The sequence below is a fragment of the Balearica regulorum genome, chromosome 19 (genome assembly GCF_011004875.1).
Source record: "Balearica regulorum gibbericeps isolate bBalReg1 chromosome 19, bBalReg1.pri, whole genome shotgun sequence".
In the NCBI taxonomy this organism is placed as follows: Eukaryota; Metazoa; Chordata; class Aves; order Gruiformes; family Gruidae; genus Balearica; species Balearica regulorum.
This window is the reverse complement of record NC_046202.1, coordinates 4,691,351-4,705,430: the sequence shown is the minus strand read 5'-3', so window position 1 is coordinate 4,705,430 and position 14,080 is coordinate 4,691,351. Positions and strand designations below refer to the sequence as shown.

The 14,080-nt window shown below is 46.0% G+C and overlaps 2 protein-coding genes across 2 annotated transcripts in view; one reads left to right on the top strand and one right to left on the bottom strand.

Annotated features, from left to right (window-relative positions):
- ITGAE (integrin subunit alpha E) overlaps nt 1-8,073 on the top strand; it is a 33,812-nt gene extending 25,739 nt beyond the window's left edge. The window contains exons 28-36 of the mRNA XM_075771165.1: nt 36-112; nt 1,035-1,112; nt 1,551-1,617; nt 1,689-1,796; nt 5,376-5,450; nt 5,550-5,651; nt 6,107-6,202; nt 6,788-6,898; nt 7,339-8,073. Of these exons, the coding sequence (XP_075627280.1) occupies nt 36-112; nt 1,035-1,112; nt 1,551-1,617; nt 1,689-1,796; nt 5,376-5,450; nt 5,550-5,651; nt 6,107-6,202; nt 6,788-6,898; nt 7,339-7,395 (771 nt within the window). The 3' untranslated portion in view covers nt 7,396-8,073. The remainder of the gene's footprint in view (nt 1-35; nt 113-1,034; nt 1,113-1,550; nt 1,618-1,688; nt 1,797-5,375; nt 5,451-5,549; nt 5,652-6,106; nt 6,203-6,787; nt 6,899-7,338) is intronic.
- On the bottom strand, nt 995-5,184 carry HASPIN (histone H3 associated protein kinase). Its single transcript, XM_010300301.2, has one exon. It carries the CDS (start codon nt 5,065-5,067, stop codon nt 2,473-2,475), a length of 2,595 nt encoding a protein of 864 aa, XP_010298603.2. The 5' UTR covers nt 5,068-5,184; the 3' UTR covers nt 995-2,472.
- Nucleotides 8,074-14,080: the final 6,007 nt, after the last annotated feature.

Sequence of the window (14,080 nt, the reverse complement as noted above, 5' to 3'; positions counted from 1 at the left end):
ATATTTTGTTATGTCTTTCTCTTCCCTCAAAACAGGCAATTTTTTCAGTGATTTGGCAAGTAGATGAAAGCATATTCCAAAATAAGTCTGCAATCACCATTAAGATCACCAGGTGAGTATTGCTATTTTCACCACAAAATACACTGTGAACTAGAAAGGAAATATCAGGACTCCTACTTGGTGTCCATACTATTTATCAGTCACTCATTCCACAAAACTACACATGTTCTTTTCAACCTTCTAAAGCATTTGGATCCATGTGAAAAATCTTTCCTTCCCTTATGATTTTAGCTTTGCTCATACTTCATTATTTCAGAAAAGATGGAGCACCCTTTGAGGTCCTAATTTAAGTGTTGTACTTATTTAAAAACTTGTGTTTTCTGAAATGGCAGACTCGGTTCAGGCATCCTCCTTCCTTAGCAGAGAGAACAGAAGATTAAAATATATATAATCCAGCTCTGTTCTGAGTAAAGCTTTCACTCCAAATGATTGGGGTGAAAACATACATTCAGGGCATTTTTCTTGATTAGGGGCCTTCTAATGGGGGGGAGTTACCAGTCGGATTCCTTTCTTGTCACGTTTCTCCCATTAAAATTTCTGGGGACAGACTAGTACACAGCATTTTTTAAGCAGAGAGCATGTTTAAAAAGGAAATGAGAACTCATCTCTGGCAGCTACGCTTCATTGCAAGCACGGTTTAAGGCAAGGGTTCTATATGAATTTTACGTGCAGTTCTGTGAGGGGTGGAAGCTTTAAATTTTGATTAACGAAAGCAATACTACATATTCACAAATTAACCTTGGTTTGTGGGGAAACATTTTCAAGGCAGTGGCAAGTTTTCAAAATCTGTAGCTGCTCCAAAACTGCTGTGCCATGTCCCCAAGTGGGCTGGGACCTCTCCATTAATTACTGCCACTCTGTTTCCATCCCTCTTCTAGAGCCAATATTAGCAGTTCTCAAGTAGTAGAAATAAAGGACCAAGGCAGGCAGATAATAATGTTGTTTCATCCATCCTGCCTTTTTTTCTTTTTAAGCATAAATGAAAATAGCACCATTCTGACTGAAGAACACATCCTTGATGTCAGATATGCATTCACTGCAGTCCTTACCAAGTAAGTTTTAAGAATATTCAATTATATTGCATTACTTTAGTCAATTAGAGGAAAAAAGATCGAGATGATGCCTGGTAAGATTCCAATACAATTTCCATCTTAGTAATTTCAAGCACTGCAGATTGTCAAGTCACTTTCTGTGGTACCAGGCAGCAAAAGTAGGGGAGTCTGGAAGACAGAACAGTAAAACCATCCCACAGGCAGGGGGTACCTAGGGCCTCTAACTGCTCAGCTTGTGAAAACTAGACTTCAAGATAGGTTCAAAGATGCATTAATTGATAGACAGCATATATACACATCTATGGAGGCAGACTGCATAGACAGCACTCCAGTTCTAACAAATCTGATGATCTTAATTACTTAATGCATCTGGGTCATTGGATGTACTAATTTTTATCATCTAATTAACTTTTCACTTTGATTTATTGTTCTCTTTAGACCAGTTTCTTTAATGTACGTGAATGTTAGCAAAGGACTTCTTGAAAACAAAGAATTCAAGTTTAATGTAAGTATAGCTTCAAATTTAGGTCATCAGGACTAAAGAACAATTTCTACCTAGTGCATTTTCTTCTGTAGGTAAATGGAGAAAATCGCTTTAATGCTACCATCAAGTTACAGATTTGGATTCCTATCAGCATACAAGGTCACAGCATAATAACGGTCAAAAATGCATCAGGAACACAGGTACTTAAATTTTTTCCTAATCCAATACTTCTTCACTGGTCTTTACAGAGGAAAAAAACCCAACATATTATTGCAGATTAGAGTGTTTTTAAAACCTACACTACAGAAACTTTACATATTTACATTTTATAGCATCATTGCAGATACAACTTTTGTTCTGTTTGGCAAAATTTAATTTAAAAAAATAAGTCAAAAGGTGAGGGGTTTTTCCCCTTTCTGTCCCCAACTGGGCTAACACTATTTACCTTTGTCCTCACTATCCAGAACTGTATTTTTTTTTCTTTAAAAAATTTTGTAAGAAAGACAATATAGTAAGGAAAGAACTTTTAATAATCTGAGACTAAAAAGGTAAGAAAATTTCTGTGGAATTCAAAATGTTAATTGAGCCTGAAGAAGTCTTTTTTCCTCCTCTCTTTCTCAAAGATCAACTCTGTTCTCCCCACCCACCCCCCCAACCCCTCCAAAAAAGTACATATAGAAAGATCTTAAAGCAGAAGACTTTTTGGGATGGGGTCTTTTTTTTTAAAGACATTTTTTGATAGCATATTATACACATTGGTAACCGATCATAACACTTCTTCATTGTGCCAACATTTAAAAAGATCATACATAAAAACCAGCAAAGGAGAAAGGCAGTAGCAGTGGCCTAGTTCTTAGAAATGTTGCACTCCCTTGCTCACTGGAAGAGGCTGCTGTTTTGTAAAACTTCATTGGCAGACTCAAAGGTCAGTACTTCTTTGTGGAACTTAATGAGCTGCTGCTTTATTTTCCTCATGGAAGAAGTTGATTCCTTTTTCTTGTAGCCCATGTCTTTCAAAAGTTTATCTGACAAGTAGTGCAGCCAGAGGACATTGCTGTGTGGATGATAGTCAGTCCAGCTGTTGGAGTTCTCCACTTTCATTTGCCTGTAGATATCAAACTGGTAGTCCCCCGTGCCTTGAAACAGTTCTTCATCAGTGGAAAGGTCACAAAACACAGTTAACCCATCTTTCTCCAGCCGAGACAAGGTATAATCTATGATGTTGACGTGAATCCCTGCTGTGGGGATTGTGCGTGTTGCCCCATTCAGCACATAATTAAGCTCTTTTACATCCGTTTTCTTTACCAGCACATTGCCCCAGTGCAAGTCTCTGTGCTCAAAGTGCAGTTCCTGTTCTGCCACAGCCAGGGAAGCAGTGACCTGGTGCAAAATGCTTTTTGCCGATGCCACTGAGCTGAACCTGTTTCTCATATTCTCCAAGTCACTGCCTCCAAATTCAAACTCCAGAACCATGAAGAGCTGCTCATCCCCAAAAAGGTCTGGCCGATCGTTTTCTGATCCCGTAACTTTGTGGTATGTGTCCCAGGCTTCCAGGAGATATTTAGGATAGGCCCCTTTAACACAGTGCACAGAGTACAAGCTGATGAACCCAACAGTCCTATTCACAGACTCTTCAGACAGAAGACTGAGTTCTTTTGAAATTATTATCTCAGGTAGAATCTCTCCAAAGCTCTTTTGAGCTTCACCATTTACTCTTTCAGTCCCCTCAATGGGAATTATCTTTAAGGCCACAGGTCCTCTCTCATTGTCGATCTGGAAGACCTCTCCGAACACCCCTTCTCCAATTTTCTTGCAATTTTTCATCTTATCTAAAGGAATGCATTCCTCAAAAGCGATAGGCCCCTCTTGGTGGCATTCCCCAAACACCTTCTCTGCATCTGTAAGCATTAGCTCCAGGACAGAACAGGAATTCCTGGGAGCCAGCAGGACCATGGAGGAAGCAGACCAAGCGCAGCACTGAGCATTACCAGCAGATGGGGTTGGTTGGTGCCCTGAAAGCTGGGATTTCGCAGAAGGGGTACAAAGGATGCTGCCGTAGAAACTCTCTTCTGTGGTAACTTTCTTCTTCTTATGGAAGGACAAAGATGCTCGAACTCTAGTCCAGGAGTAGGAGCTATTGAGGAGTGAATAGTCATTGTCTCTCATATCTACAGAGATCTCTGGAACGTTCTTTTTCATTCCTTTTTGCCTCATCTGTGGTCTGAAAAAGGAGTTATTAGGCTGCTGCCTCTTATTTTTGTGCCTTTTTGGACGGAGCCTTGTTTGTCTCCCCCACCGGCTGGCACTGAAGCCACTGATGCAGGCTTTTCTACAGGCACTTCCTTCTCCAGAAACAACCTTGGTACTTTTATGTTTACTGTCCAAGACTCCTCGAAGGCCCAAAGGAGATACCGGCTGCTGGCAGTCAGGTTGAATATCTGATTTTTTGCTGCATTTCGTGCTCGTCAGCCACACTGGCACTTCCTGAGGATCCAAGACCACCACCGGCATAAGCTGGTACTTCTTGCTTTTGCCTCTCTCATGATGCAAGCTTCCTTTTGTTGAATCTCTGCTTAAATCATCACATGGTTCATCAGAAGCGGCACCGCCATACGGTGCAGAGTGCTGTAGCTCGCCATTAACAGGAGACAGCACTGCCTGAGGGGTGCTTGTGGCTTTCTGTGGGGACAAGGGCACTTGTGCCTGGCAGGGTCCCTGCACTGACGGCCTCAGGACCCTGCCAGACTTTTCTAACACCGCGCCCAGCTCACTACTCCTGCCCGCGCCTTTCGGACAGGACCGTCCAGCTCCCTCTTCCCTTGCGCTGTCAGCCCCCGGCAACGGCAGGAGCTGCTCCGAGTCTCCCTGCGATGACTCCAGCGAGCTCAGGGCGCTGCGGGACGAGGCGCTCCGCCGTCTGCGCGGCGGGGAGTAGAGCTCCAGGCTGCCGTCCAGCCCCGAGCTGCCCTCCACCGTGGTGCTGAGCAGGACGAGGGAGCTGAGCTCGGCCGGCGGGGCCTGGCGGCGGCGGCGGCGGGGCCGGCAGCGCGGGAGCGGCCACTGCGGGGTGCTGCACAGCAGGGGGCGCTGTGCCCCCAAGGGCGGCCCCTGGCGGCGGGCGGCGCCGCGCGGGGCCGGGGAGGGCGAGGGGGAGGCGGGGAGCGGCGGCCCGGTCGGACGGTTCTCCTTCGCCGCCGCGTCGCCGCGGCGGGTCCGCAGGCGCCAGGGGCGGGCGGGGCGCTTACTTAGCGGCTGTCGACGACGCTTGCCGGGCGGTGAGAAGTCGGGGTCGTCTGAGGGGGCGGAGAGGGCGCTGGAACCGGCCGAGGTGACGCTGGAACCGGCCGAGGTCGAGCTGAAGAACCGCTTGCGGTCCTGAGGCGGGGAAATCCATCGGTCGGGCGGCGGCAGCGGGCGGAGGTGCCCGCCGCGCCGCGAGTAAGTGCGGAGCAGGCGCGGCTGGAGCGGCATAGCGGCGGCGGGGCCGCCCCGGGCCAGGCCAGGCCAGGCCAGGCCAGGCCCTGCCCGACGGGAACGGCAGCGCCCGCCCGCCTCCGTTTCAAACGAGGTCTCGCGAGAACGAGGCGGGGCCGCGCCGTCCTCTCGCCCCGCCCGGGAAGGGGAGGGAAAGGCGGGCAGGGCCCCGCCCCCGGTGGCTCCGCCCCCCGCTGCCCCGCCCCCCGCTGCCCCGCCCCCCGCTGCCCCGCCCCTACGAGGCCCCGCCCCTACGAGGCCCCGCCCCCCGGTTTTGGCGCCCCGCGGTTAACGTGCGATTCCAGGAAGCGACGGAGTGCGGCGTCAGCGATGAGCTGGTACCCGGTCACCGGCACTACTCCGGCGGCGCAGAACCAGAGGTGAGCGGGGCTGGCACCGGCTGCCGCTGGGGGCACAAACCCGCGGAGTCGCGGACCCCCCGTGGCAGCCGGGGACTGAGCCGCTCCGTTGCCTTGCAGGGCACGTGGGATGTGTGGTATCAGGGCGTGCGCTGCTCCATCCACACCGACGGGGACAACGTCACCGTGACAGCAGAATTGTCCTTAAATGACTCGCACCAGGTATATGCAAAAGACCACGCTCCGCTGCCAGTATTTGCTAAAACCTGTTGCCCACCGGAGGCCCGGGGTAAGGGTGTCCTCTGCGTCGCAGCGGAGGTGTTGCTCTTCCACGTGTGATGCTGTTTGCAGACCCTGCAGAGCAAGAGGGATGGGTTGCTCACAGCAGCGTCTCCCGGGAGGCGCTCGGCACTTGGAAGAGACGCTGTGGTCTTCGTCCTTCCTTCAGAAATTGCTCTTTGGGAAATGACTCTTCCAGTGCCGCAGACTTTCATCCCTCCAGATGATTTCTCATGAGCGATAGTTACACACGAGGTTACATACACAAGACACAGCTTGGTGGCAGCACCGTACAGGGTGGTTCTACAGTCTGAATAACAATTTGCTGTTGCAACGCATTTTTCTGAAATGACTGAAAAGCAACCGATATTTTGCTCCTTTTATTTCTTTTTTTGTAGTTCTTAAAAAGGAAAACTGTTCTGCTGGTCCCTGGAAAAATCACCTTCAATCAAAAACTATATCTGGGCCTGAAAGAAGAGAATCATAAAGCTGAGGTATCAGAGCATCACGTAGGCAGCTTGGTCCTTCTCTGGGGGCACGAACGAGTGAGAAATCCAGATATTTTTGCTGAATTTAGAAAACCAATCTAGTTCCCAGAGTTAACTCCTGGGCCTTTTGAAGCAAACATCTGGTCTGCCATTGAATTTAGTGAAATCAGGTTTTGACAATAGGATAAAAGCAGAGGGAGGATATTTGCTAGTGTGTTATCAGAAAAGCTTTGAGTGTTCTGTATTGAACTCCGTATCATCTGGCACTTGTGACTATCTCAGAAACTTCCTGTCCTCTCAGGGATTTCGACATTAATATTCTTCTTTCCCTAGTGAAGACATGCTCTTTAACCTGAAAGATTGTCACTGGTGACTTATAATCACTGTAAACTCCTAAAGAAGACTCAGAAAATTTAACTCCCTTGACTAGGCTTGCAATACAAAAAAATTATTTCAGATTGTATTGCAAAGTACCCACATAGTGAGATTGATGGCGCACATAGCAAAGTTTAAAGGTTGAATGCTAGCTCAAACTACAAAGCTTTCTCAATGAAACGAAGAAAAAAATAACCGGCCTTGATTCTGTTCCAGATTATGCTTGTCTTTCTGAAAGATGAAGTGTTTAATGTCCTGCCCGTTGTCATTGGAAGCTGCGTTGGTGGACTTCTCTTGCTGGCGTTCATTATTCTGCTGCTCTGGAAAGTGGGTATCGTTAATGCACACACAACAAAATAGAAATCTTTTTGTTAGGCGTTTTAATGTTTTTTAAGATTTCTCTAAGTATGAAAGTGACTTTTTTCAAATGCGCACTGAAGGACATCTGCCACTTACTGTTGTAAAACCTCAGTCTTACATTTTGAGCTATTCTGAGCATTGCAGTATAACCTCTCGGGTCCTGTTTTGAAGTGCTTTGCAGAACATTTGAACATTATGAAGTGTTTATAGATGTTCTGAAAAGTTTTGAACCATGTAGGCCTTCAGGCTTACAGGTCTGTCAGAAGTCATACCTCGTTGCATCCTGCATTCGCTCAATCAGTTATTGCAACCGTGAGAAGCAAAAACTTTTAAAATTGTTTTAAGAATGAGTAGAAATTAATGCATACAAAAAGACTTAATAAGTTCTTTTATTTTTTTTTCCCTAGTGTGGCTTTTTCAAAAGAAACTATAAAGCTATGATGGAGCAAGAAGATACTTCCTGAAGACTAAGCTGGCCAAAGCAGAAAGCTCTGTATTCATTCACCAGCTTTTTGGGAACAGCAGAATCAAAGTCTGGCTAAGATGCAAACTAATTCATATTCCCTGGTAGACCTATAGCATTCTGGATCTTGGGACTCTCCCAAATTGCTGTTTTGACCGTAGGGGCAATCCACTTGCCTGCTTGCTTAATTTGAACTGACTATTCGTCATGGAGGGGCTGTCTGATATATTGATAGACTAGACTCCCCATGAGAAATTTTGCTTTAATGTAGATATGCTAGCAAAATTCATCTTGGAGCCTGTTAGATTTATGTATTGGATTGCAGTCTTAGTTGCTGTGATGGTGAGTGGTTTTTAAATTGGTTTTAGTACTGAGTAGCTTCAGAATAGATTGAAATAGAAATGAATTAGGAGAAGTTTCCCATCCTGCTATTGCTAATGAAGTGGAGAGACAAGCATTTTGCCTATGCCTGTACCTACATGTATATGTATATATAAACAAATTTGTGCATTTTAATACAGTAAAGTATGTCCCTTGATGTCTCTGGTTCTTGGAATCAGAAATATGCATATGTGGGGATTAGTTTTTTGTACCTCACAACCTTATTTCTGATTTTCTATTTTCATTTGCTTTCAAATCCTAATTTGGTCACAAATAAAAACTTGCACTGTGGACCTCATTGCCGACTCAGACAGACTCCTATATCAGGAGATACTTCCCCAAGTTAGCATGACTCACCATACCTCTTCCAAAGCAGCCACACCTGAATCAAAGGGAGAGCCAAGCAGTGTTGCCACTCACCCCTCTGGATGTGTGACAGAAAGTAGGGTTAATCGTGAGCACTTTCACTTTATCAGCTGCAGGTTATCAGTAATTGCAATTTATAGGCTTTGGGGAAAGCAGGTGCCTAGCTGAACCTGTGGCTGGCTTTAATACCAGGTGTTTTCTTTCCTGAGCAATGAGATTATCTCAGGACTCCTCAGATGCCTGCTGTTTTTAAAGAAGGATGGGTACAGACACTTGTTACTGTTCTTCTCTTTGGCCTTCTCTGCCCCTATTTGTGTAGTTTTTTTATTTCTGTCACGTTTGGTTAACCATAAACCCTACAAATCTAATCTGTGTTTACACACAGTGGTAGGTTAAACATAGATTTTCATTCCGACCTTCAGCAAGCAAATAGTTCCTATCTCCTTTGGCTTAAGCAATATTGACTGATGGAAAACTAACAAGCAAATTGTGGCCTTTGTTGAACTTTCCTTGCAAAATTCCTGTCTGGTAGCCAGGAACTGCTTTTCATACATCTCTCCAAGGCTATTACAGAGATCACTTTCATGATGGGATGAGCATCTGCAGGCTGCACAACCCTGGGCATGTCCTTACTCTAAATTTGACTGCAAAACAGAAGCTAAAGGTGCTAAGCACGCTGGCCTGCCTGCTTAGGACAAAAGGTACCACAGCAAGATAGTGTTTGAGGAATATAGGGCCCTTGTGTGACTTTCAACAGTACAAGAGAGGTGTAGAGATCTCACACTGTCATCCAGCTCAATCAGCAGCTGCAGCCGTTCTTCTGGCTTCAATTTCTTTCTGTCTCTCTGCTGGCTGGTTGTGGAGTTCCTTGGAGCTGCATACAGAGAGTGAGTCACTCCAAATCTGCTTACAAGTGCTAGGGATTGAGGAAATGAGACTTCCTAGGTGAGAGCTCAGAAAGGGAATTTGCGCCCGAACCAAAGAATCGGGTTTTTGTCATAACAGCTCTGTACTATTTGGAAAGAAATGTGCTTTGCCTGGTCCAAATGGCTTTATTGCCATTGCCTTTGTGTAAATCCTCTTTCTGTAGTGTTTTTAATTGCGTCTTCTTTGAAAATAAATTCTTGCAAGAGAAGCCTGACTGTGTATTGCACTTGCTGGCTGCAGGTGGTTTGAGCGTTTTGCTCTACCCTTTCCCCAGTAGCACAGCAAGTCTCTGGGGCTGCTCTCCATCACTCGCTCCAGATTTTGGCAGAGCTGTTACAAAGTTGTTCTTCTTTGCCTGTCCCTGTGTGGAAGGAGCTTTATGAGGAATTAAGTATGTGGAAAGCATAATATGCTGGGCTGAGAGAATCCCTTTGAAGAGCTTCAGGCAAGAGCTGCTGTGCATAGTGACCGAGGTCGTGGCTTTATAAGGAAGACACTTCTTCAAATGTTCCTTTTTTATTCACTTTTTTAAGTTTCAGGGCATGTTGGCTAATTCTTAGGGGAGGGAAATGTGTTGTCTGCTTTTTCCACTGCTCTAGACAGGTCTTGCACCAAGTGAAATATGGTGCAGACAACTGTTGGTGAAATGCCTGTGAGATACCAGCAGTTGTGGTCTTGCTGCCCATCCTCCCTCCTAGGCCTTCTCCATTTCACACCGAAGTCCTACCTGTTCTGAAGCACTTGGAGATCTCTACAGTCAGATAGTACTTGGTAAGTCTGGGCACAGAAAAGCTCTCAGTAGTTTTTTGATTACTTTCCTAAGGGAAGGAGTTGTTAATTGTAGAAACCTGTACTAAGAATAAGGCATTACAAGGAGAGTTTTCTCAAGGCTAAACAAGCTCATCTCCTTCAGCCAATCTTGTTATTCTCCCTCTTTCTCTCCTTTTTTTCTAGTTTCTTCTCTGAATTAAGTATCTCTCATTACTTGGATTCCTTTTGTTGTCCCTTATGGCTCTCAAGGAGGTCAGCTCTTGTAGAGGGTTATGTTATTTTCCTTTTTAGATGGTTTTTCTTAAATGCAATACAGGGTTCTGTGACTTGTAATTTCCGATGAGTGCCATCCAGCCATTTAATTCTTTGCAATTGCTGTAGTAGATGCCAAACACATTTGCAGTAATTGGATGGCACTTAAGGGATTAGTCAAGACTGCCAAGACTCGCAATCATCCAAACCACAGCTGAGGTTTTGTGCTGTTTCCATGGAAGCCTTGCTATGTCTGCTTCTAAATTTATTTGCAATCAACATTTTGAATAAAATCCCCCGTGCAAAAGCCTTGTCAACATTTGTGGCCTTCCCGTGCGGCCCTGACTTTAGTGCACTCTGGCAGTGGCACAGTTATGCCATCTCAGAATCGTTAAACATCTGACCCCAACCAGGCTAACATGTTGGCAGGCTCCTTGGTGTCCGGGTAGAGAAGCTGCTGCAGATGTCCTAGAGCCCTCTGAGCTGTAAGGGTCATTCGTGGTCTGTATGCATCACACGAACACAGCAGAGCGTCTGCAGACCCACAGCTTCTCGGGGGAGGGAAGGTCTCTGCTCTTGAGTACAAAATACAGACTAGTATGGGTCGTGTGCTAAACTCTTTCCCATTCAGGTCTCTTAGGGGGGATCTAAATAGGGGATCTGAGCAATACTTAGGAATATCTAAAGGGTGGGTGTCTAGAGGAAGGGGCCAGACTCTTCCCAGTGGTGCCCAGTGACAGGACAAGGGCCAACGGGCACAAACTGGAACACAGGAAGTTCCATCTCAATATGAGGAAAAACTTCTTCGCTCTGAGAGTGACAGAGCACTGGAACAGGCTGCCCAGAGAGGTTGCGGAGTCTCCTTCTCTGGAAAGATTCACAACCTGCCTGGACACGATCCTGTGCAACCTGCTCGAAGTGATCCTGCTTTGGCAGGCGGGTTGGACTAGATGATCTCCAGAGTTCCCTTCCAACTCCTACCAGTCTGTGATTCTGTTCTCCCAACACTGCTCATTAGGCTGGAAAGACGTGTTACTCTACCTTTGTCTTGCTCTGTTGGGAGAGACGCTCTCAGTACTGCTGGTAGCACAGGAGAGCAAGAGCAACAGATGCTTGTTCTCTGCCCGTTGGCTGGTGCTGATCACCTGTCCCCATCTGCTGGCTTAGCTGTGAGTCCTGCCTTGGCTCCATCACTCCAGGTTTGGATATTAGCTTCTGGTAGGTGAGCTTGGCCTGATAGATTTTGGCTATTTTTGTGGTTATCTGACCAAGGAGTAGGAGGAGTGAAGGTGGGTGGTGACTGACAAGAGCTGAGGTATCCCATATAGCTTTTTAATTGTATCCTTGAAGGGGAGGACAGGATGCATTTTGCCATGCTATTTTAATCAGGGGTGATACCAGCTGCTTATATCTTTCTCATATGCCAGGGAGATTCACAAGCCTTGGGTTATAATTCGCTCAGCGTGTTCAGAAGCTGACAGGTTCATGCATTGAGCTGTGGGAGTGTGGTGGCCTGGTGGTTAGCAGGAGTAAGTGAAGAGGAAGTCTGCTGCTCAGGAAAGCTTATCAGAAAAAGGGCTTAAGTCATTCTTTATTATTAAGTGCTGGTTGATGATGTAAGAGCATCAGATAGGAGCCATGAAGTGCTTTGCTGGGCTTGAGAGCCTATTGGGGCAGCTTTATTCGTAGACTAATTGGATTGCAGCTCAAACGACAAATTTCCTGTCTCTTTTTTATAACAGGATTAATGAGCCAGATGGAGTGGCACTGCTGCAAGCAGGTTGCTCCAACTCTCTGTCAGCTTAGCGAAACCGGCTCCAGTAAGTCTATGCAGCACAGCTGGGACACATCAGGCTCTTGCTGGTGGTAGCACGTACCTGGCTTAGAGCATCGCCAGCCTGCAGAGCCTGGGCAAGGTCAGGTGCCAGGCTGAGGGACCTGCTCCTGAAACTTCTTCCTCTGAGGATCAAGTCTGAGTAGCAGATATGCTTTCCTGTGGCTGGAAAGAGGTAACTGGGAGGAAAGGACAGAGGCCTCAGTCCAGCCTTTCTAGCTGTGTATGTGATGAAGGTGAAGAAGGGGATGAAGGATGATGCTGCGGCTCTTGCAGCAACATAAGCTCTGATGGAGCTATCAAGCCAGGAGCAGTTTCGTATCTTTCCAGATCAGGAATGGTACACATTGGCACAGAAGTAAAAAAGTGATGTGTCAGGCATGTGCAAGAGCAGGGTTTCACCTTTAAGTCAGTGGTTAGTGTGAATACATATTTTATTAAACCCATTCAGCTTTCAGGCTTTAATTTAACATTCTCCTCTTATTCCCAACGATGCTTTTATTGGCTGACTTTGGAAGGTCAAAACATTGCAATACAGCACTGCATAATGCTATGGTAACTGTTCCAGCTATCATTGCGCTCAACCTCCTAGCGATGTTTTATGTGCATTTTTATTTAATTTATGTTATCTGACTCACTGCCAGCTCTCTCTCAGAACAGGGCATAATAGATCAGTTTCATTAGAAGTGCAGTATTTTTCTTCACTCTCTTTGGTCCTCTTCCTCAAGCACTTTCACTTCTTGGGTTAGGAGAGAGGAGTGGATAAACACTCTGGCTAATGATAACAAGACCTCCTGCACATTGTATAGGAGATTCAAGACTTGGGGAAGAAACCTGGAATGCATTCAAAGGCTGAAAATTGCTTTACTGGAAATGATGAGCTGAATCAAAGAGAATATATGCTGGAACTTCAGCACGCATCCATTTCTCACTCCTACAGACAGGTTTGGATGTTCCTGTGGATAATGACAGAAAGACTCACTCCACAGATTCCCTTTTTAGGAAAAAAAGAAAAAAAACAAAACCCTGAATGTTTTTCTAACAGCTCCTGAAAGAAAAATTTCCTTTTCCATTGTGGCTGGGGTCCTAGTTAGGAGGACAAATGTTGAGGTTGATTTTTGTCAATTTTTCATTGGCAAGTAGCAACCTATTTCTTATTTACACTGCTAAGTCACAGCGAGGATTACAAGCTGAACACAGCATTTTGCACGCAGGCTGCACACACGTTTCTTCCTTCTTGCATCCAAACGTATCATCTTCAGAAAGCAGCTTATGCTTGATGTTGCTGATTTCCGTGTGTGCGAGCTGTGGTTTTAAAGCAACTTCCTCTTTCAACGCGTTCAGCTCTTCCTCTTTGTTTTTTTTTTAAGATGTTGACCTGCAAGTATGACACTATGAGAAAAACACACTAGTGGAGAGAGCTGAGCTCTGCCTTTTCCACTGTTCATTTCCTTGCCAAAATAGTTTATCTCCTATTTACATCCTCTGCTCCTTGTCTCCTTTCTATTTCAGTAGCTGGTCTGGCGCCTATTTCTAAAAGATGATGCATCTGCATCACTCGGGCATTTGCTGCAGGAGCATTTCTAGTGCTTCAGAAATATCTCAGCATCTTATGAGTCAGCCATCCTGTATTTGGGAGCCGATGTTTTCTGTTGCACTTGATAGCTCAGTAAAGCGTGGAGTGGGGATCACTGAAAGGATGAATGTCTGGGGGTGATCAGTTGGAACTGGAAGCAAAAAAACCAAGTGCCTGAAATGGGCACCTCCAGCAGTCACTGGTGAATCACGGCTGTACCGGCCAGGGCCATCTGCTACTGCTCGGAAAACACGTGGCCTCTTTTGGGGTGGTTTAAAGATAATATTGGGCTGATCTTGCAATGCTTTTACCCTACAAATGCTGCAGAGCGACAGATGTGACCTTGCTGTGTCGCAAATGCCGCTGTGTCGGAGCTGGGGTCTAAAGTTTATTTTCCGCAGTCCCTTGTATGTGGCATTTACGGGTTCGTGATGGCTGAGTTCAGCTCTGGGCCAGCGTAATGCCAAAGAGCTACTGATGGGTGGAGGGAAACGGAGCTGAGGAGCAGACTGGGCAGAAAGGGACGTGTACCCTATCTCTACCTGTCAATAATGAGAAGGCAATTACTGAGAGCAGTAT